The sequence below is a fragment of the Poecilia reticulata genome, chromosome 2, assembly GCF_904066995.2.
Source record: "Poecilia reticulata chromosome 2, P_reticulata-male-v2, whole genome shotgun sequence".
Taxonomy (NCBI): domain Eukaryota; kingdom Metazoa; phylum Chordata; class Actinopteri; order Cyprinodontiformes; family Poeciliidae; genus Poecilia; species Poecilia reticulata.
In genome coordinates, this window is record NC_088831.1 from 36,813,448 (window position 1) to 36,835,743 (window position 22,296).

A 22,296-nucleotide genomic window follows, 5' to 3' on the forward strand; every position below is an offset into this window, starting at 1 on the left:
CACACACTAAGGCTGCAGAGTCTCAGGTGAATAATTTCCTTATTTAAACCTCTCACAGATGAACTGTTCTTCTCTCTTTGAGTCTGTGGTGTTATGATAAGATCTAAAGAGTTCTCTAATGCCTTCAGATGGTCCCTGGAGTCTAATAGGGTATTTAAAGAGGTCCACAAAACAATTAAAATAAATCAACTGGATTTCAAATGACTTTCAGTTCATCCAGAAATTCCCCCAGCAGCACACTGCGCCTGACAGCAAAGCGTTTAAAGTCTCCATCAAAGGATCTGCAGGTAGCTTTTGTTATAAAGTCACTGCATTCCTAATTAAAAGGAAAATGGAGGGGATTTTTCTGTGAACATGCACACAGAGACTTTAATGGAAAGGTGCTTTTCTGGTTGTTTTATATGTGAGATGAATAAGAGCAGCAGGAAGTTACGCAGTAGAGCTGATTTTAAAAACATTTTAAACATTTCTGACTGGCTGAGGCGTCTCCAAACGTCATCGTTACAATAAGGAGGAGCACAAGTTTTAAGTCACTGTGGATTTTCTAAACTACACAGTCAAAGTTACACGTGTATTAAAATCCTGTAAAACATTTTAACATTCCATTTAACACCAACTAAAAAATCTGACTTTTTCCCCACAAAAGGAAGCTTTTGGTCTCAAAACTTAAACATAAATCACATAATTCTGTCTTTAATCCCAGAATTATCACTTTGATGTCAGAATTACGTTTTTAATCAAAATTCTGACTTTAGTCTGAGAATTTATACTTTTGTTTTCTGACTTTTTAAAATCAGAATTTTTATATCTGGGGAAATGAAAGTGAGTGAAATCTCACTTTGATTTCAAAATCCTGACTTTAATCTGGTAATTCTGTGATTAAAATTAACATTCTGCCTTTTTTCACTCATAATTATGTCCTAATTCTCATAAATTTGAATTTAATTTTAAAATTCCGACTTTAATTGTGCGATTTAAGTAACAATTCTGTTTAATCTCAGAATTCAAACTTTCTTCTCAGAATTTTGACATTTAAAAAAAAAACTCTTTTAATCTCAGAATTCTGACTTTTCTTCTCAGACTTTGACATTGAAGGAAGTCCAAGCGGCAAAGACCTGGCACCCCAGCCAGATTTGCTTTGACTAGGCCACTTGACTGGGATGAACTGGATCTTTGTTTCTGCAAATAAATGCTGCATTTAGTTTCCTTGTAAATCGCTGTGAGATGACACCTGCGGCTAATTGGTGCTTTTTAAATGAACTGAACTGGATTGCGGTTCCAGTGGTTGATGAGCTTGTGACAGTCACATCGGTTGGATTCCCTCTTTTAGAAGTTGATCTTTAAACCTTTTCTCCCTCAGATTACTTGAGTCATTCATTTTGGTGTCTTTAAGTGTCAGCTGTGGTGTGATATTGGAGACGGTGTGGATTTCCGCCCATAACTGGGAGCTCTGGCCTCCTCGCTGCTCGTTAGCCACATCAGTCAAGCAGCCTGCTTTCAGTGACTCAGCTCTTTGACTTCCTGCTCTCAAGCCATGATGACGCACGAGCGCAAATATCTGGCCTGATGTTTGTCAGCCCGACTCTCCAGCACATTCAGATTCTCCACAGGGAGGTTGCTCAAATGGCATTCTTTGAAAAAGAGAAAAGTAATGAGCGTTCTCATTGAAAGTCATTTTGAAGATATAAATTTGCTTCGTGTCGTTTATTACCGTAAAATCTCAGTTCTTTCACTTGTGCCACTTGGTGCTGATTCTGATTAACCCTCTGGCTTTTAATCCAGCGGTTTAATGGCTCCACACGCTGAGCCCAACGGGATGAATTATGGCAACTGTGATGACAGCTTTACATTTCTTCACTCTAATCACTTCCAAAACGGTTGTGACCACATCAGTGGAAACCGAAGACATTCCAATCAACCTCAGTTACGCTTTCAGCTTAATTCCAAGGAACAAATCACAAAACAGTCACTGCAGGAGGAAAGATTTCATAACTGCCAATAAAAGCTTGGGGGAAAAAAACCTGAGAAACGTTTTCCACATGACGCAACATCTGATGCAATCATCTTTAGCTGGAAAAAGTTGAATCAGTTGTTTTCTGTATGATGTTATCAGCCTGTGGTAACATTTATGGAGGGATTTTGGCTGCTTCGGTTCGTTGAGGTTTGGAGATAAATGTTTCTGCAAACCTTTCTCATAACATTTTTTCCTTCACTTGGGATCATTGTTCTGTTTCAACACCAAGTGTGGGTCAATTTCCAGTTATTAGACAGAAACAAAGCTCTGGATTTTTTTGGACATTTGCATCAGTTGGAGACAAAATGATCAGACTGGACCAAAGTATAAGTCAGGACAAGGCTGCTAATTACTGAGTTCTGCATGTGACGCCTTTCTTCTACATTTTCCATATCTTGGAACGGAGTTTTTTTTTTTTAATTATTATTACAAATGTTCTACTTTTCAAATTCATAAATTTCCTTTGTTTTAAAAAAAACAGGAGTAAGTTTCCGCCAAAACCTCAAAATTTTAACGTTAATCTGAAAAATTTTCTAGAAAAAACAAGGAATTTTCTGAGTTTGAAAAGTCAAACATTTTCTAGAAACAAAAAAAAATAAAGTGTGTAGGAAAACTTGGAAATTTCTTAATTTGTTTTAGCAAATTTTTGACTTTTGAAACAGAAATTGCCTTGTTTTTTCTAGAACATTTCTGAGGTTTTTGGCAGAAGCGTACTCGTCTCTTTTTCCTTTGTACGTGGCTTTAATTCGCCGTCACTGTTTTCATTTTGTTTCACACGTTTCTTACCAGGCATGTGAACCATCCTGCAGTTGCACACGCGCATGACCTCGTTGGTCTCGCAGAGCAGGCGACAGGCGCTGATGCTGTACGTGTCGTATCCCGGGAACTTCTCCCTGCTGGTGGAGCGGCAGTTCCCCCAGGGCTGGGGCAGGTAGGTCAGCTGAGTACACAGAGATGTATTAGACCGGGCCGAGCTTCCGGCGGCGGACGGTTTCAGCGAGGGCGGCGCCAACAGCAGCAGAGCAGGGATGAACAAAGGCCTACCCTTTGCTCCTGACATGAGACGAAGGTCTGGAAGCCGGGCGAGACGCCGAAGCCCAGCTGGTGGATGTAGGGAGGCTCGTCCTGACTGTGGATCTGAACCCGGATGCCGGCCTCCAGGGACGTCTCATCTACACGGCGAAACAATGTGAAGCAGAGCGTGAGAGTGCAGTGGCGGAGGCAGAGCGAACGCGGGGATTTCAGGAGTCTGCATTGTTTGACAGCTCAGATTCAGCTTGATGCTAACTGCGAACCGCATTTCAAGCATGTTTGGGGAACAAAAGCCAACAGGGAAGAATATTATGCAGCAACAGAACAAGCACAGATCAAAAGCAGTGTGTTGGTCGGAAATTCCCTTTAACAAATCCCATGTTTTATGTGTAAAAACACTGTAAACAAGACTTAAAAACAGAATTACAACAACCAAACTTTAATGTATTTTGTTGGGAGTTTCTGCTTGTCTGTATGATTGGATTGAGTTCAGTTTTCTTAAAGTGAGTGAAGCATCATTAATTGTGAATGGGTGCTGAATAAATAAACTAAGTGAAGTCTTCTGGGGTATATTTCCTACAGATCTGCACACGTAGAGCCGTTTTTAACCCAGACTATTCTGTTATAGCTTAAACCTGTCCGACTAACAGGTTTTCTGTCGTATTTATCTCAATACATACAGATAGAGAGTTAAATTAAAATGATTACATGGAAACCCTCCAACCTCACACTGCAAAAAATCTTACCAAACATTTTTGGTCTAGTTTTTAGTGGAAATGTCTCAGTACACTTGAAATAAGAGAAAACTAACCTACAAGTAACTTTTCAGCAGATAGGAGCTTGATTTTAGTCCTTAATATTGATGAAAAATACAAATTATAAGTGAAATAATCTCCCATTTTATGGAACAAGACATTTTGACTTAAAATATGGGAAACATGTTTTTCCACTGGCAGATTATTTCACTTGTAACTAGGACTTTTTGTTTCAGCTAACTTAAAACAAGGTACTTCTTGCTGAAAAGCTACTTTTAAGTTAGTTTTGTCTTATTTTCACCATGCTAAGATATTTGCAATATAAACTAAATCAAAAATATTTGGTAAAATTTTATGTTTTTGCAGTGCAGGAAAAGGAAAAAGACTGGATCTGATCAGGCAATCTGACAAAATGCTCATTACCAAAGAAAAAATATTGAATGCACCACTGAGAACATGCAAAGAGGCTTTTAGCAAGTATTTGATATGCTACAAATAAAAAACATATAAAGGTAGTTTTTATTTATTAAGAAATTACAAAACTTTGACGTCATTTTAAAAAGAAAATCTAAATAAATATTTTTTATTGTCATCTCAGAGAAGGTCATTTCAGATTTGTTGAAAATAATTTTTTAAATCTAAATATACTGAAAGTATGAATGTTAGGCATAACTGCTAGATATTGTAAAAAAAAAAAAAAAAAAATCAATCAATTTCCTTCTACTTAATTTTGCACGTTTTATTATTATTTTTGTTTAAAAGACTCCCAATAAAACACACTGAGGTTTGTGGAATCAACTCTTTGTTTTTTCACACTGCGGTGAAGATAAAATGATGAATTAAATGATTATTTCATGCTGTGTTTTGAGGCGGTGGGGTGTTTGTGGGCCTTACTCGTCTCTCTCCAGATGGGCAGATACTCGTCCTGCTGGATATCCAACATGATCTCCAGCCCATTTCCCATCCCGCCCTGCTTCGTCTTCTTGGATGTCGTCTTGTTGCCATTAAAAGTGTAGCATTTCCCGTATCTGGTGTAAACCTGCACACAGAGAGATTCATATCGTCACTGCAAACATGACAAAGTCCACATGCCGCTTCTGACGAGCAGAGCATTGAAACGAATGCAGAGATACGGAACCCGGGAAAAAATAAAAATAAAATAAACAAACTGAATCTGTGCCTGAACAGGCAGCTGAATATTACCCAGAAACCTCTGGATGCAGTCTGATGGCTCGCTCCCTCACGGGCCCAGATAAGCTGTCTTTGAATCAATTTCTGACACTACACAGCGCTGCTCAGTAGTACCAGCATCCCACTGTAACGCAGACTTTTCCTTTTTAATCTTTCTTCAAAAGGAAACAAAAGACAATAATAGAGAGGCTGTTTTGAATGAGCTATCACAGCTCCGCCTATCAGGGGAGTTGTCTCGGTGGGGACACATCATCTCTTTGTTTATACCTCTCATCTGAACTGCTGCACTGCAGAAAATATTCAGCTTACAAGCCGTTTAACTGCTCCCTCCTCGGAGTTTTAAAGGCACAAACCGTGAGCCACATGCAAACAAAAGAGGCGGTGCAGCACAGCCAACAAAATGAAGATAGAAACAGATAGAAACTCTGCCTAACCCGCACGCAATGTGTGTGTGTGTGTGTGTTTTCTTATCCTGGATATTTAATTCCAAGTGTAGGCTGTTTGGAAAGACTATTCAGCTGAGCACTTGTGCAATCCCTCCACTGAACTGTAAAGGTACAATCAGAACTTAGCAGCCATAACCAGGTATGGCAGGTGTCCAGTTCTGGATCTCTCTACAAGCTGATGCAGAATGCACCGTGCTCAAACAACACACTGCTTCCAAAGAAAGAGCGCTGCAGGTGTGTGTGTTCGGCCTTTGTAAGCACAAAAACACCAACGGATGTGTGAGGGAGATTTGTTGTTTATTGCATCTTTTTATCATTTGCATCTTTTAATAGATTATGGAATAATGAAGACGTTCTGGTGTGTATTTGTGCTAAAATGGTGAAATACGTTCCCTGAGAAGTTTACGGCCACTAGTCAGTGAGACTGCTTAGAGAATGCTTAGTTTATCAGTAAATTTCAAAATATGATTGCATGCAATTTATGTGCAGCTTAGTGATACAAGTCATTCATAAATATGTGCCATTGTTACACATGGTCAGTGGTTCATTTATGATGGTTCATAAGCGACTCTAAACAGTTTGGTTTTCAGTCCAGATCTAAAACTGTGAGTCCGTATCGCCCACCACTACTTTCAACCGTCTCTGGAGAAAAATCGGTGACATTAAAACAGAGCTGTACCCCTTGCAGGCGTATAGTTTGTGGGATACTGTCACGGCACCAGTGTTTGCTAAAGCACCACTATCTGTGCTCTGACTTTGATATCAGTTTGATACACCTAATGAGCCCTATGATGTCTAAATTAGGGATACTGGCTGAACAGCACAAGCTCTCATTTACAGACCACAGGGTGTATCCGCCTGTGAGACGGCTGAACAGCAAATCAAAGCCACTGTTATTGGATCCAGTCAAGTAATTCTATGGAGCGGTGGGTAATTTCGCGATGTCCACAACAGTGATTAGAGCAGAGAAACGAGTAGCGTTTACAAAAAGCGGCTGCTCAGAGAGACAGCTGTGTTTTTTTGGTGCTGTAATATATCTCTGGGGCTTTGATCATGGTGTTTGAGCATGCTGGTTTGCACGCGTGTGTCTTTGAATAAATCAGAAATGGTTACACTCAAATTGAGTCCTGTTTGAGGATTCAGAGAAACGGTTGACAATTACAGATGGCGGCTCCAGCTCTGATGTGGATTTTCAGCCGCTTCTCTCTGCATTTTGGTAAATTGCGACATCTTTTCAAGGGGATGTGATTATAAAATGAAAGTTGGCAAAGGAGAGTGGGTTCAAGTACTCAAGTGTGACTTTTGACTGACATGTGCTATTAGGCTGAAATGGTTTAATCTCTATTTGGCGGGTGCTGCGGAGGTAAGCTGCACTTATCATTGATTCCCCGCCTCCACCCGGGTTCATTGACACACTTAAGCCTCAACTGGAAGTCTTTATCTGATGGAGCAAACCAACCAAGGCAAAGGAGGATTTTACTTCAGAAACGCTCCAAACACCCTTACCAAGAGCCGGGGTTCCGCTCTAAAACTTCTGCCTCTGAAGGACGCCTGTGTGTCTCCAAATGATATCCCCAGAGAGGACGGAGAATTTCTCCCATCATCTCACCCAGGAAATAGACGCTGGCAGAGCTTCCACTGCTTTATTTCTCAGCCACTGAACTTTCCTCCGGCTCCTCTCTCCACACCCACTATGTGACTGATGGAGCATTTTCCTCTTGTTACATCCAGCACCAAATTTAGCAAAGGTAAGAGGAATGACACGGGCAAATCCCAAGCGGAGACTTGGCACTGCTGCCGACAAGCTGGAACAAAGCAGCAGCGTGGAAGTTGAGCACTGAAAAGAAAGGATTTATTGTGTTGCTTTGAGTGAAACCAGAGCTATCACACCACCTAACAGAGAGAGGTTTGCTTACGTGACATTTAGGGCATTTAAACAGTAGGCTTTGCTGTGCCAATACTAACAATTGCTGAACCATTACAGTATCTGAAAGTAAGCAAAGGAGCCTAAACCCCAAATAATGTCTGTTTTTAATCTGTTCTGTGTGTCATATTGTTTATTTAAGGGTGTTTTCATATCTGATAGTTTGAAAAAGTTGCAACATTTGGTTCGCTTTCACACTGCACTGTGTCAAACGAGCCAAATCATTTGACAAACCTGTTGACCCATTTGCTTGTGCTCATCCTGCACCAAGAACCACTAAGAGATATAATATGAAAACCTCTGAAGAAGACATGAGCGCAACTTCCTTTGTGACGAAATGTAAACAAAAGTGAAGTGGTGTCAGATTTTAGCAGTTGTAGGATTTGTCTTCTGTTTTATCGTTCCGATTTCCTTAATTTTGGGGACATTAGTGATTGGCTGATTTTTACATGTGAGGCCGATCTTATCCACTGATCTTGTTTACCTCGGCAAAGGTCTGAAAATCAACCACTGTCCTCTTCTGTTCTCTGAGGTTTGATTGATAGACCGGCCCACCAGGTCATGTCTGAACATGACCTGGTGGGCCGCAACTGTTGACTGGCGCAACAGTCAACAGTTGCGCCACTGTTGAAACTTTCTCGCTATATTGAGCAACATTTCAGAGTATCGGCCAAATCTGAATGGGCAGGTAAGGCTTTTTAAAGGATCAGTGACTGGCGATTGGCCTAAAAACTCCACCCTTAGTTTTTTGTAAAATACTACAAACCATTTCTCCCACTAGCAGTAGACTCTCACATTTGTTTTGTTTGTATTTACCCAGAATGCTCTGCGCTACAGTTCAAGTCCTGCTTTTGGAGCGATCTCTGGTCCGCCCGGCGTTCACATATTCATTTGAATAGCATCAAAGTTCACTTCAACTGAACCGAGACCGAGGTTTTTAGAGTTTTAGCTTTAAGGTCCACATCAAAATTTGTATTCACACCTCCCCAAATAAATCAGACCTCAGGACAAATGAACCAGAATTTTATTAAAACGGACCAAACAGGGCTGGTACGACTGCACCCATAGAGTGTGTTGCCAAAGAACAAACTATTTTGCAATAACAAATAGGCATCTTTTTTGTGTCTAGATGAGCACAGCTGGTAGATGCAGATAATTGCTTCTACCAGCTGCTGGTAATTGCAGTGAAAGGTTTTTCTATTAACTGACTCGGGAGAGACAAAATACAAATGCACACAACAAAGTATGAAAACCAGGCATCTTTCAAATTTGCTTTGTGTGGGTCAGAAGAACATGTTTTTCATTGTAACGTGAAAAACTGTGGTGACACTTTATTTGAAGAGGTGTTCATAACACCCGTCATGAACATGGAGTCTCCCAAAAATATTTACAACTGTTGTCATGAAGTGTCATTTGGTAAGTAATTAAATTGCTTTAAAAGTCCATTAAAAGTGTCATGTCAGTCTTCAAATAATGTGTTACCTACAAAATGTAAAAAAGTTGGTATGAATATTTTTCCAAGGCTTTTAGCAACTGGAAATAAACAGTCACTTTCCGTTTCTGTGCAGAAAATGTGATCAGTTTACAATGAATGTTTCTTAAAAATGTATTTATCCATCTCAGTGTTTCCAGAATAGCAGCTTGTTGCTGTGTTTTTGCTGTACATAATGTACCTGGAATGTCATTTCATATTTCTTTCTAAATAAATGTAAGTATACATGTAATGTGAAGCCGATGGACGGCGTTCTGTTTCATCCTGCAGAGCCTCTCTTCTGTTTCGGCCTTGCTGGAGTTTTTTCTTATCCTTAAAGGAGACATGTTTCTCTTTCACCTCTCTTTCCTATATTCAGTGATAGGCTGTGGATGTTTGTAAAGTAAAAGCAATGAAACGGCATAAATTACGTTGTCTTAACTTCTTTGGAAGAGAGTGTGAAAGTGGAAAGGCACAAACATTAAGAAACACAGTTTTCCGTTGCCTGAATTCATCAAATTAGCATAAATTGTATCTTACCAATTACAATGTGAACACTTTAAATGCAAATTCATGGTGCGCCTTTTTGCCAGAATTTTTCCACCAAAGTGCCTTGTTTCCCTTCCTGCCTCTCCACGATAAATGCATTTGGAGTCCAGGCCCTTAGCGTGTAATTCAGAAGCCCTGGTGGGCTAAACCTTTAAACACCCTCGTTTTACGGCCGTGATCTGACAGTCCTAACTTCTCCCTTTTAGAGAATCTGCAGGGATCACTTCAGTGCTTCACCGGAGGACATCCATTTCAAGGCAGGCTGCATGTCATCGGGTGGTTCTCCGAGTATGAGCGAGAAGGATTTGAATTCATTTACACAGGGTGGTGGTAAGTGTGAGAGCACTGATTGGCAGATAAAAACCATTAAGGCCGGCTCATGAAGGTTTAAGGTTGACAGAGAGCGTTTTCTGCTTTAATGGCTTCATTACAACGTCCCAGCAGTGAGACTTGAATAACAATGTCACACAAGCTTGCTATTTACATGTTTTTTTAATGTTCTGCTTGGATTGTTGCAGAGGTGGGCTACACTATGAAAACCTTCTCATCCAATCGTTTTGCTTATTTTAAACTCGTTAAGGCAGAAATGGCTTCTTTACTGCAAAATTCATATCACGTTAATATATTGTGATGGGTGGTGGTAACGACATATATCACAATGTGATTTGTGTAAAATTTACAATGGAAACAAAAAAATCTGATACTAATTGAGTGAAATGTATATATTTGTATGTGTTAAAACTTAACACAAATTTTTGTTATTTGTTGTTATGTTGCTGCCTGCCATTCCCTGATTGGCAGCAACAAAATCTCAATGGTGACTACCTGGATAAATCAAAGTTAAGTAATTAAATGAAAAATCTATCTCTACATAGAAACACAATAATTTTAATGTAACGGATATCTGTGTGAAATTCTGCTTTTTATTCCCAGTGACTTTGCTGGTATTTAGCTAACTACATGCTTTGCTTTAAGGTGGTAAGACAAATTGCTTGTATTTCCTAAATTCCACACACTTTGCAGATTACATTTTTCTGCTGTCTGACCGTGACATCTGCCGCACTCTTCCTGAGCATCGCTCTAACACCGCGTGAGGTCAAACCTGAGCCAGGTCCACATAATTGATGTTTTTGCACCTGCCTTTTTAAGGAGATCTCCCTTTGAGCTCACGCTGCTTCCTGCTTGTTGACGATTACATCATCAACAAGCTGTACCGAAATTAGCTGGTAGATTGAAAGAAACAAATTCCTATCATTTCTACTTTATATCACTTATACTACGCATTCCTACTGCAAATATTTTTAAGCAAATTTTAAAACTAATGTCAGTTTCTGCCAATCATGTTGAATAATATCTTAATATTCCATCAAAATGTATTGTTCTGTTTTCTATCGTAGCATATAACATAGCATTGGTCAGCATCATATTCTATTATTTTAAATTATTGTGTATCATATTGTGTGCTGTATACATCATATTATATTGTTCACTATGCTAAAATTAATAATGAAAAAAATTTAAGCGACCTATTTGTGTGCAGTATGTGGACTGTTGCATTTATGATTCACTAGCAGTGAATATTGTGCTAGTATCAGGATTGGACCAAAGGAAGATGGCAGCTGGGAGCCTTTAAAATTGTGACACTTTTGACGGGTCAAATAGACAAGAAATTGAACAGCAGCTGGACTTGGGGGCCCAATTAAATTTTTTTTGTCATGGGGCCCAAGATTCCTAGCAGCGTCCCTGATAGGTAACATTATAGAAGAAAATTATACTATACTATATCAAATTATCATAATTTCCCACATTTTTCCAGAAATGATACTCGTTGTTTAAAAAGACTTCCCGTCTTAGAGGGATTGTTTTTTTTGCATTAATTTGAGTGATGCAAGAGAACATATTGGAGCAGTATGGTGGTTAAAAAAAAGAAAAAAGTTCACATTTTATCACCTTTACGCAAATGTTCACATGTACTGTGATGGTCAAAGGGTAAAGCCACAAAGCTGACTTTAAAAGACCTGTGGGAGACACTCGGCTCTCTGTAAGCTGCAGGCTTCAGAAGCCAGTCTAAAAATGTAAGGTCTTATTTTCTCTGAAGACAGAGTAGAGCAGAATGTGAGAAATGAGTCTTCAAAACAAAACAACAAAAAAAACAAAAAAACAACACAATTTAGGGTGTATACGTGAAAGGAGAAACCCAGTGAAGGCATTTCTGCTGTATCCATTTTTCCCTTCAGACATGCTCTCAAAAACATCCATTTGGGCTCCTTGAAGAGAAACCTTCCTTTGTGAAGTAACTGTGTTGCTTCTTAAAACTCACAAAGTAAATTTCCCAACATCACACAGAGTGTCTGTAGTTCTTTGCAGAAAAACTCACGAAAAGAGCTGAACGGAGCAGAAGCACATCCTTAACTGGGTTTGATCTGAACAGCTTAAAAACACACAAAAACCTAGAAATTTATATTAGAGATGTCTTCTGCAGTTCAGTTCTTGTGTTTTTCTGTTAGTTCTTGGAGAAATTAAATTTCCCATTACAGTATCTTTCAAATGTACTGTATGCATCCACATTTTATTTTTAAACCTTTTTTTAAACATTACAGCCAGCCGTAAATATTAATGTATTTAGCTGCGACTTATGTAACAGACTGCATTCAGTCTGTTACATAAGTAACAGACTGAACGCATGGTGAAACATAGAGGAGGCAGTATCATGCTGTGGAATCATGTGTTGGAATGGCGTAGTCAAAGTACAACATGTGATTCTGGATCTTCAACTGTGTCTCTTAATAGCTTTCTATATGAATTATCCCATTCAAGGAAACATATTAAAACCTGAAGACTAAATATATTTGCTCTGTAATGTAAAAATATTAACACATTTCTTTTTGTAGTCACTATAAAAACAAACTATTTAGATTCAAAGACATAAATCCAAATGAATTACTGAGTTGGAGGTCTGTGGATTTTTGTTTTGTTTGTAAATAATGTTTGAAACAATGTAAAATTATGTGCCAGTTTGTGTTGGTATATTAAAAATCCCGACAAAATACATTGAGGTTTGTGTTTTTAATCTGACAACATCTAGAAAGTGTATTTGAATTTTACTGCCAAAGAAGCATCTGGACTTTTTTAGATTTTCAGAATTACATAAAAACTGAATCAAAATTAAAACAAAATGCCACAGTGATAGTAATCCTTTTATTCTTGAATGTCTATCTAAAACATCCATGTCTTTAGATAGACGTGGATGTCTATCTAAAGGCTATTTGTATTTACCAAATAAACTGATGTCACACTGTGATTATCTCATTATTGTAGAAACTTTTTGAAGCATTCAGACAAGGCCGACAGCAAGGTTTCTGGGATTTTACGCATATTTCAATCCAGATTAGAAACCAAAAAAAAATAAAAAATGAGAGCAATTTGTAAACATGCTTCTAAAACAAAAATTAATAAAATGTCAACACAGATTCTTCTTTTATTCCACCTAACAGGGCACAGTTTAGTTACAGAAATGATAAATAATCCTAAATCAAGTGTCAGACACATGATTATTAAATTTAGCTTGGTCATAACCCAACCATGCCACAAAAAAAAAAGAAAAAAAAAAAAGAAAAACAGGGAGGAGGCGCAGACGCAAAGCGGCGCAGCTGCATGTGAGGTCTCGCATGTTTTGCACCATTAACCTCCATCTCAGTGTCTGTCTCATAACGCAGCAATTCAAAACATTACAGTGTGTCATTTCCAACCTTCATTACACAACCGGGTAGTGAGATCCCAATGGAAATTTAATATAGTCATAAAACGAAAGTAAATACAAGGCACTGTCTGAGGTTGGATCGATTATGTTTTCTCAAAGAAAACAACAGTTTTGTGTTTTTCATTGTTTGATTGTCAGTACGTAAAACTTCTGTTTGTTTCAGGTCCACTAGGCCGTCGTCACGACAGAAACATTCAGGTTGTCTTGTATTTATTCTAACTAAAGAGGAAATCAAGTTGGTGGTTAACATCAGTCCAGCAGCTTCTGCCCCAAAAAGTTACAAACAGCAACTGAAAAAGAGGCTGATTGTGATCGTGTGGTGGTATTTAACATACATTTATATCATTAATCCTAATTTATATCCATTAATAACTAATCTCATCTTTAACAACAATGGATATATATTTTTAGTGCAGGAAATAAAATCACGTAATATTCAAAGAGTATCACACAATTGGTAACTGAAACATTAATTTGTATTAAAAATTAAAACATAACAAAAGATGAAATTCAGTTCAGTCCAGCTGTTTCTGCCTCTATGCATTAAGTAAAACATAATAAAGAACCCTAAACAAACTTCAAAACAATAGCTCTCAAAGAGTAGTTAGCATTAGTTAATAGCAGTTAGCATCAGTTAGCAGTTGTAAAATTAAACATAGCTAAAATGTAACTGTTATCATTAATAATAACACTTAAAAACACATACATAACATAGCAAAATTACTATGATTAAATAAGTATATGATTAAACTTGTCTAGAATATATAACACTTGTTAAGAAAACACAGATGCATATCTCAGTTACCGACGGCAACAGAAAAAAGGGGGAGGAGCTTTCAGTTACTGGTTGCCATGGTAACCACCAACCACCAAGAGCAGCGCAACAGAACTTAATACACCAATAAATATACAAATCTTGACAAACTTCACATAATCTGTAATATTGTTCAAATAAAACCTGGTTACAAGTACACTGATTGTTCAGAACAATTATTTAGTATAAGCTGCATGTACAGCTCTATATTTAATACATTCAGGCTCGGATAAGAACCTGCATCCGTGTTTCAAGTGCTGTGACTAATCTCTCCTCTTTCTTTGCCGTCCTTTCTGCTCCGAAGCCAAGAGGAGTGCTTTCAGACTCCCCCTCTCCAGCGCCCCACTCTCCGCTACTCCCTGCATGTCCAAGCATACTCAACTAATGGAGCGGCGAGGGATGCTCTTGAAACAGCGGCTGAAAATGGACATGCTCTCCAGCACAATACACGGCCGCACAAACACAAGAGTCCACTATATTCGGCACTCTCTGTGATGTGAAAGCTTCCAACGAGCCCCGTCTGTCCACCAACATCCCGGCCCCGTAATGGCGCCGTTTCATAAATGTGATTAGAAATTACAGTCATAATGGGGATAATTTATTTGGATCACCACTGTGGGATGGGTCCCTAATCAGTCTTTATGTGTAATTGAGACAAATCATCTCCTGGAGCCAATGTCCAATCGAAAACAGGAAGCCCCTTCCTGACCTTTAAAGTTGAGCGGCGCCTATTAATTGTGCCCTCGCCTCCAGGGAACAATAACCACTGAAAAACACTCAATCAAGATGCAAACAGCCTTAAAAACCCTAGAATGTTCTCACATTTAGTAAGATTTAAATCACACATTTCAATATAGTTAAGGAAGATTTTATGGAATGGGCCAAAAACAACCATGATCTTAAACTGGTGGGGATTCGGTTTAATTTATGAGCCTAATTTATGTTGTAGGTTCAGTTTTTGTCTGGACATCTCTTATTTTTCTTTTTAAAAGCAAGAGGGTATGACGTAATATTAAAGACACGCTAAGAAAATAAAAAGAAATAGGAGAATAAAGTCATAACCTTACAATAATGAAGCCTAAATAGTACAAGAATAAAGTCATAGTATGAGAATAGTCATTACAACTTTATTCTCGTATTATGACTATTTTCATAATTAAATGTTTTTATTTTTTCTTAGTATGGCTCTAATATTCCATCATAAAACGGCCCATGTTAGAGATCATCTCTCACCTGAGCTGTGGATTTCTGCAGCTCCTATATGTTAAAGTATAATACTCATAAAGTAAACACAGAGCTGATCCTAATACCACAGTTACCGACGGCAACAGAAAAAAGGGGGAGGAGCTGTCAGTTACCGGTCGCTATGGAAACCACCAACGGCCAAGAGCAGCAGTGTAACAGAAGTACACCAATGAATGACTGGAGAAACAACTTGTTAACCAAACAAAATGAATTCAAAATAAACACATTTTTGACAAACTTCACATCTAAAATATTGTTAAAATAAAACATTTTTACATAAGATTATAAACCACTTTGTTAGTTTTTCTTATAAAATCCCAACAAAATACAACGGTTCTGATTGTAATGTGAGGAAGTTGTGGTTTTTATTCTCTTAGTCAAGATTCCCTCCATCAAACTTACTCCTCTGTTATTTAAGAATCTCAGAGTATTCTTTCCTCTGCAGCGCTTGGGGTCAGACAGATATGAAAAGTTTTGTGCTCTCAAGGTTGCAAAAGAGCACCTTTTTCCTCTTCACACGCAGTCCTGATAAGCCATGCTGCACCTTACATGCCGATATAGTTGAGGAGAAATTCGCCCAGGGCGTTGCACCGACAAACCATCTTACCTGAGGCATTTGTCTGACTGTCAGTTCTGTTTTCCTGCAGTCATTTAGATGCTCAGGTTTAATTAAGCTACCGCTCTCATTAACAAAGGATCTCATTTTCGGAGCTCTCAATCTCACACCACTTTCTTCTTCTCCTCAGACAAACGCCTCCACCCTGACAGCCACGCGAAACATGCAAACGGATCTCCCCGGCCAACCGTTTATTGAGTATTCATCATAGCTCCAGACACCTGCTGGTTGTTTTTCTTTTACATGGACTCCAGGGAAATGATATCTGTTGGGCTGGATTTACACGCCGGGTGCTGATGAAACTTCTGGAGAGCAGAAGCAGCGTCCCTGTATCTTCTGACAAGAATCGTCAGTTTAAAATATGAGCTACCTTCGGGGATGGGAGAGTGATGCCGAAGCAAATTAAATATCAGGTGCTTGCTCCTGTCATTGTATGACAAGTTATTCATAACCATGCAAACTTATCAGCTTATGCAAAAATGATTGTGGCTGCATCTGTTGCTTCTGGATGTGTTATTTTCCCATGATGAGAGAGAGCTATTGTCATGAGATCCCTAATGGCGTGCAACACTTGCTTTATTCACAAGATGGTGCAATAAGTGCACGCACTCTCCCGCTCACACACTTCTGCAATCCCTTCTGTATGACAAAACATTTGCTTTTCAGCTTTGTAACATTTATGAGGGCTGAGATTCCTGTTTTTCATGCACCATAAATCATTCAAGTTAGCAAAAGTGATTGGTGTTTTTGTCCTGCAGAAAGATATTATTTTAAATCAAAGAGACAAAGCTGGAACCCATAAGAGTTTCGCACACCCAGAGGCTTAAACTGCACCCCTTTCCTCCATCACGGGACTTAAAGAAGTAGATAATGAAGCGGGGGAACAAACTGCAGGCAGATCAAGCAGAAATAATAAAAAAGAAAAGCGTTGGACCCTTGATTCTGTCCTTGAGTCTAACTGATAAAAGAGGAAGAAGCAAAACGTTACAAGAACAAAACCGACCACAGAGGACCTGCAGGCGACTGATAGAGCTGGTGATTAATTTCTGAAAATTAATGATTACAATTGAGGTGCTGACATTTCTGGCATTATAAACTCGCTTACAGGTGCTTATTCTGTTTCTGGACAATAGAAGAAAAAACATTTACTGCCCACCCACTTCCACACATCGTGCAAAACTCACTGGATGAGCAACCTGCTCACACTGCAGTTTTGAATACTAAGCACTCCCAAGAATAAATCACTAAAATTACATTGTTTTTATAATTATCCCACAGTTCATAACTTCTCCACTGGGCATTTCTCCTCAACCTCTTGTGGATTTATTTCCTTTTCTCCCCCTCTCCTCGGTGCTTGAACCTGATCTATCACTGTTGTTGCAACACCTACCGTTCGCCAACGGAGGTCGATAAAGATTATGGATGTTTCGATGGCTCTGTAATAGCAGGTTGTTAAGAGCCAGAGCGGAGGACCATGGTAATCCCTGTCTGCACATCAAAGACACGCGGGAAATATGGCCTTGACTTAGCAGAGTGGCCGGACGCCACCTGCCCAGATGTTTGGCATGTGGACTCTGGTTCTGCCAAAACAGGCCTCTGAGAACAGAGCGGGACTCCCAGAGTGAATCTGAAGCCTCCCAACCTCAAGGGCAAAGACAAAAAATATATATGAATGATAAAAATCTATTTTATTTATTTTTTTTAGATATAAACAAATCCATCAATTTTCTAATCTGAAGTGGTCAACTGGTTCACTACGACAGGGGCAGCACATAGATACCACTGTGCTATTCAAAATTACTGAGAAATTCAATAATATAGAAAAAATACTAGAGTAGCAATATGACATTACACTACATTGTAAAATGGGAATCTTATTGTGGTAGGAAATTATTTGGGCATCTGCAGCTTTTATTTTGAAAAGACGACAGCGCCATTGGAAAAACAGCGGGTAACTTCCGGTTTTCAAATTAAAATTTTATTTGCATTTTAGTTGTTATGACTCTAATTGTTAATCGTTATCTTTACAATTGAGCATATTGATTTAATAGATTGTTATTTTGGGTTTTAGTTCGGTGTTTAAACAGATAAATTTAACGGATACTACCATTATTGTTTCCCCGCGCTACGATACGTCTCGTTTATTTCAGTTTCCCTGCAAGAATGTACGAAGTTTTTCCAGTGCTTAATAAGTGTATCCTAGGCCAGTGGCGCAACTACACATTATTCAGGTGGATGCGAAAACATAGATCGGCGCCCCCCTCCCCCCGAGGGAAGGAACGTCAGGGTGAAGGAGCGTCGCTCACTCAACTCCCCCCCCTCCCCCCCGAGGCGACGATACGTGAAAGGTAAAACTCGCTACATTTACCTCGTTATGTGCTAGAGGTGAAGGAGCGTAAGGCGTGCTGAACTGTATGGGAAAACATCGGCGTGCCGCCCCCTCCAGACGGGGTTTTGGCGCCCCCTCTGGTGCTGCGCCCCTGTGCGTTGCATACCCTGCATACCCACTTTTTGCGCCACTGTCCTAGGCATAGTGATAGTTCAATCACTATTATTGTAAAAATAATGTGCTATGGAGCAGCTAAACCCTTTTAAAGAGAGGTAGGACTGCATTAGCAGATATTTAGCAGCTCTCATGCTACATGACAGATTGCTAATGAAGTTATTATTGACGGTTGAATAATGAACTACACTAAATACACAATAAAACCAATAAAATACCTTTCAAATTTTCTGTAAAATTAAATAAAATCACACTGGGACCTACCACAGCAAGTTTACAAGATGAGAACATAAACCAAATTGCTACTTAGCATCTCGAAGGAGGTTCTCCCTTTTTTAATGCTCTATTTACAGCTGAACGCTGTTATTAAAACCGTATTTGGTAACTACACTGATAAAAACAAAAACCTCCATCAAACATTTTCCATCAAACAGAGCAGAGAAAGTAAAGCAGATATGTTTTATCCATTGGGCTTCAACAGCTAAATGAAGCTTTATTTTATGCTTTCTAACCTCACAAATAAAGAAGGCGTTTTGAACATGTTTATGTCTAAATGTGAGAAACTGACAAAAGTAGGACTTTTCCTCCCACTGGCTTGCAGCTCATGTGAAAAAAGTTAACTTTTAGATGGATGTTTGCAGTCTTCAGAGTGGTCTGGTTTGTCTGTTTAGCTGCCTACCAGCTTCTCAGATTTCATCTACTAATGTTTGGGTGGCCTGCCTTAACTATAGACAGGAAAGCCAAAAAAATAAAACAATCTAAAGCCAAGTGGAAACAGTTTGACAACAAGCATCTGTTTTGTCCAAACTGTCAATACAGTAGATGAACTGAAACACAACTTATTGCAAATCTCCAAAATAAGAGTCTATAAAACATAAAAGTCACTCTAATCTTCAAACACAGTATTTTCTGCAGACATGAAAACACAGCGGTGTGAAATATAGCACTTTTTATTCATAACATCACTGTATTGTTATCAATCTCGTTAATTTTCTATAAACTATTTAAACAATCTGAAGTATTTCCTAAGGTAAATACTTTCTTTTGGCACAAACCTCTCTTGTGGTGGAGGTACTAAACGGCATCTTTCTTTTTTAAGCAATCAGATTATGTGCATAAACTGTTCAATCAAACAATAAAACCAATGGAAAACTTTTTATAATTTGCTAAATTTGCAGAAACAGTTGAGGATTGTTGCAATTTCAGCTAACTAAATGTAGGTGGGCTACACCCTGCACATACTGCCAAACCATCACAGAGACGAGGGACAAAAAACCATATGAACTCATAACTATGGGCGATTAGTGAGACCAATAAAACTAACAATCACGGTTTTGTAGAGTGGGAGTAAACAGTTTACCTGGAGAGAATACACACATGCATTTAGAAAGAGCCCAGGCCGGGATTCGAACCTCTAACCTTTTTCCTCCAAGGCAACATGCTGCCAACTGTGCCAAATGTAAAACAGAAGACTAGGTTCATTAAATTCTGAGAAATCTATAACAAAAACACAGGTTAATGCTACTTGCTGCTTGTTTTCCAATTTTATCATTAGTTTGCACATCATGATAAAAACAGGTTCATTCTAATCCTAATGGGGCTTTGGAACAATGAAACGGGAATCGCTGGCTCCACATGCATCACTCATCTTGGAAAGAAAAGACACCAGGACTGTAGATGCTGGCAGAGCCGACGTTGCTTTAGGCGCGGTGCGGCTGGATCCTGATATTCATCTGAATGTCAACGCATCCGATGTACAACCCATAATGTAAACCGTTTTCTTTAATGCCAGATGTCCCTTTGAGCAGGATGATACACACTTCATGCTGGATTCTGGAGAAATAGTTCCATAATGGTTTCAGGAGTGTTAAATCCAGCTTATTTTGAACTGGCCTCAAAATTCAAGAGATCAGCAAGTAAATGAAACTTTGAGAATGTGAAGCATCTGCTTCTGAGGTTGGCTACCTGATACCAGAGCAAACCTGTCTATATTAACACAGAAAATCCTGATGCTCAGTTTCAATTTTTTTCTGCGTGGGTGTTCATACTATTATTGAAATGCAACCACAATGGGACTTCTGTGTGAACGGTTTATGTCCTCAACTCGTAAACGTTCTTCAGCAGAAGAAGAACTTCGATGCAACAAGAGCGCACTGTTTATGGAAGTAATAATGGATGGAGCCGTTTAGGGAACAATTTAAAGTTTATTCAGCAAGGAGAGTCGACAGTATTGTCACACGAAGGAAGGTAATAAAAAGAAATCACAACTAATAGTGTTGGCTTTTTAGAAGCACCGACTGCAACTTTAGTCGTTTGTTTGGATGCGTAATTAGAGCCAATGGGGTGGGATTGTGATGTGATGCACTTCACTTATTTTATAATTTAAATTATGGTGCAGATTTGACACAAATCTCACATCAATAACGTAAAAGCCAGATAAAATCAACATCACCGTTCAGATGACAGACGCTTTGAAAACAATCGGATACGAAGCCGAATTAATAACACATATGGAAATGGCACAGATTGGATTTTTCCTGGGCATAAAGATCGGAACATGTCATACAAAAGTCGTACGGCGGTCCCATCTGGGCAAAAAAAAGCAACTTTGGGTCTCATTTTAACTTGCATAGAAAAAAATAGTTTTTTTTACATGTTTGGTGAAACTGTCACTTTGTCATGATAGCATGGCATGAGACAGATAATCTGAGAAAATCTTTTTAGCTTCTCTGTCTTCTCCCAGTGCTAACTAGAAATAACCAATCAGAGCCAAGAGGAGGTCCTTAGAACTGCCAATCATGTTCAAGACAGTAGAGCCTGTCAGGAATGCTCATGCTAGTTAGCATAGCCTCTGATGATGGCAGAAGGACAGCTTTTCCTGTAATGTTAAATAGTTTATCCGCCATTAGCATATTTAGCAACACCTACTTGAGGATGATTGACAGCACTAAGGACCCTCCTCCCGGCTCTGATTGATTGTTTTTGACATGGCGCGGTGCATTTCTACAGATGGCAGTAATAGCTCTGAGAGGAGGTGGAGGAGCTCGATCTTCTCTCTATATTATACAAAAAACATTTGTTTTAAATAAAAGTTACATGCTGCAGCTTTAAGACCTTTTCTGGATGTCAGATTCTGCCAGAATTTAATTCAATATTATCTTTAATATCAATTTCCCACCTTGCTAACAAGGTTACTGAATACATGTTTCTCTGAAGACATGAAATGCTGCACCAGAAGACAAAAGGCTCAGTGTGTGTTAGACACAGTTGTCTTTGTGTGACAATCTGAGGGCTCTTTCCTCGACTTTGACTGTCAGCTAAAGAACTCGTCCATGATAGGGGCTCAGAATCATTGGAAGGCTTCCAGTGGTTACAACCCCCAACTGTCAATGTGCATTTCATCTCCGCAGAGTCCATTCACACTGAAGTTGTTTGCTGTTATTTGCAGCCAAAAGCCCCTCAGATCTGGTCCGCGCCGCTGTACGACTGAGGTGTTGTGAAGGTCGAGGTGATTGTTGCAATTATGTGGCCATTACTGAAACACATTACAGGCGGTCAGAATTAGACCAGCAGAGAAGCTACGATTTAAAACACATAGCAGTGAAAAGGTTCGCCGTTGAGTTCATTTTTTTTTTTTTTTAATCCCAAAAACATTTTCTTGTGAATTAAGATGTAAATTGTAGGCAGTGGGTAAGTAGGTAACAAACTGAATATGGAAGCTGTTAACTCAAGGTTTAAAACAGAAAGAGTATGACAAGAATCTGCTGAAGAAATATCTGAAAACCAAGGACTTAATTACTGCAGGAGATAATGAATTTCATTTCAGGGTTTCTGATTGGACAGGAAACCTGGTGTGACAGAGGAAACAGGAAGTAAGCAAACCTAAAAGTCTGTGGGAAACAGTTTTTAGAAACTACACAGGAAGTGGTGTTTATTAAACACAGAAATGCATCGATCGGGTGTGCTGTGGTGGCGG

The 22,296-nt window shown here is 39.0% G+C and overlaps 2 protein-coding genes across 3 annotated transcripts in view; one reads left to right on the forward strand and one right to left on the reverse strand.

The window, feature by feature from the left end:
- The window catches only part of LOC145550840 (uncharacterized), a 36,675-nt gene extending 18,669 nt beyond the window's left edge, over positions 1-18,006 (forward strand). The window contains exons 5-6 of one of the 2 annotated variants that reach the window (XM_081604537.1): positions 9,589-9,712; positions 14,261-18,006. In XM_081604537.1, the coding sequence (XP_081460663.1) occupies positions 9,589-9,712; positions 14,261-14,451 (315 nt within the window). In that variant the 3' untranslated portion in view covers positions 14,452-18,006. The remainder of the gene's footprint in view (positions 1-9,588; positions 9,713-14,260) is intronic. The other variant, XM_081604538.1, reaches the window with a different exon arrangement.
- Positions 1-22,296, reverse strand: part of asic4a (acid-sensing (proton-gated) ion channel family member 4a) — a 141,623-nt gene that overhangs the window by 14,714 nt on the left and 104,613 nt on the right. Inside the window, exons 2-4 of the mRNA XM_081604536.1 lie at positions 4,696-4,840; positions 3,059-3,186; positions 2,801-2,954 (exon numbers count right to left, since the gene is read on the reverse strand). Of these exons, the coding sequence (XP_081460662.1) occupies positions 2,801-2,954; positions 3,059-3,186; positions 4,696-4,840 (427 nt within the window). The remainder of the gene's footprint in view (positions 1-2,800; positions 2,955-3,058; positions 3,187-4,695; positions 4,841-22,296) is intronic.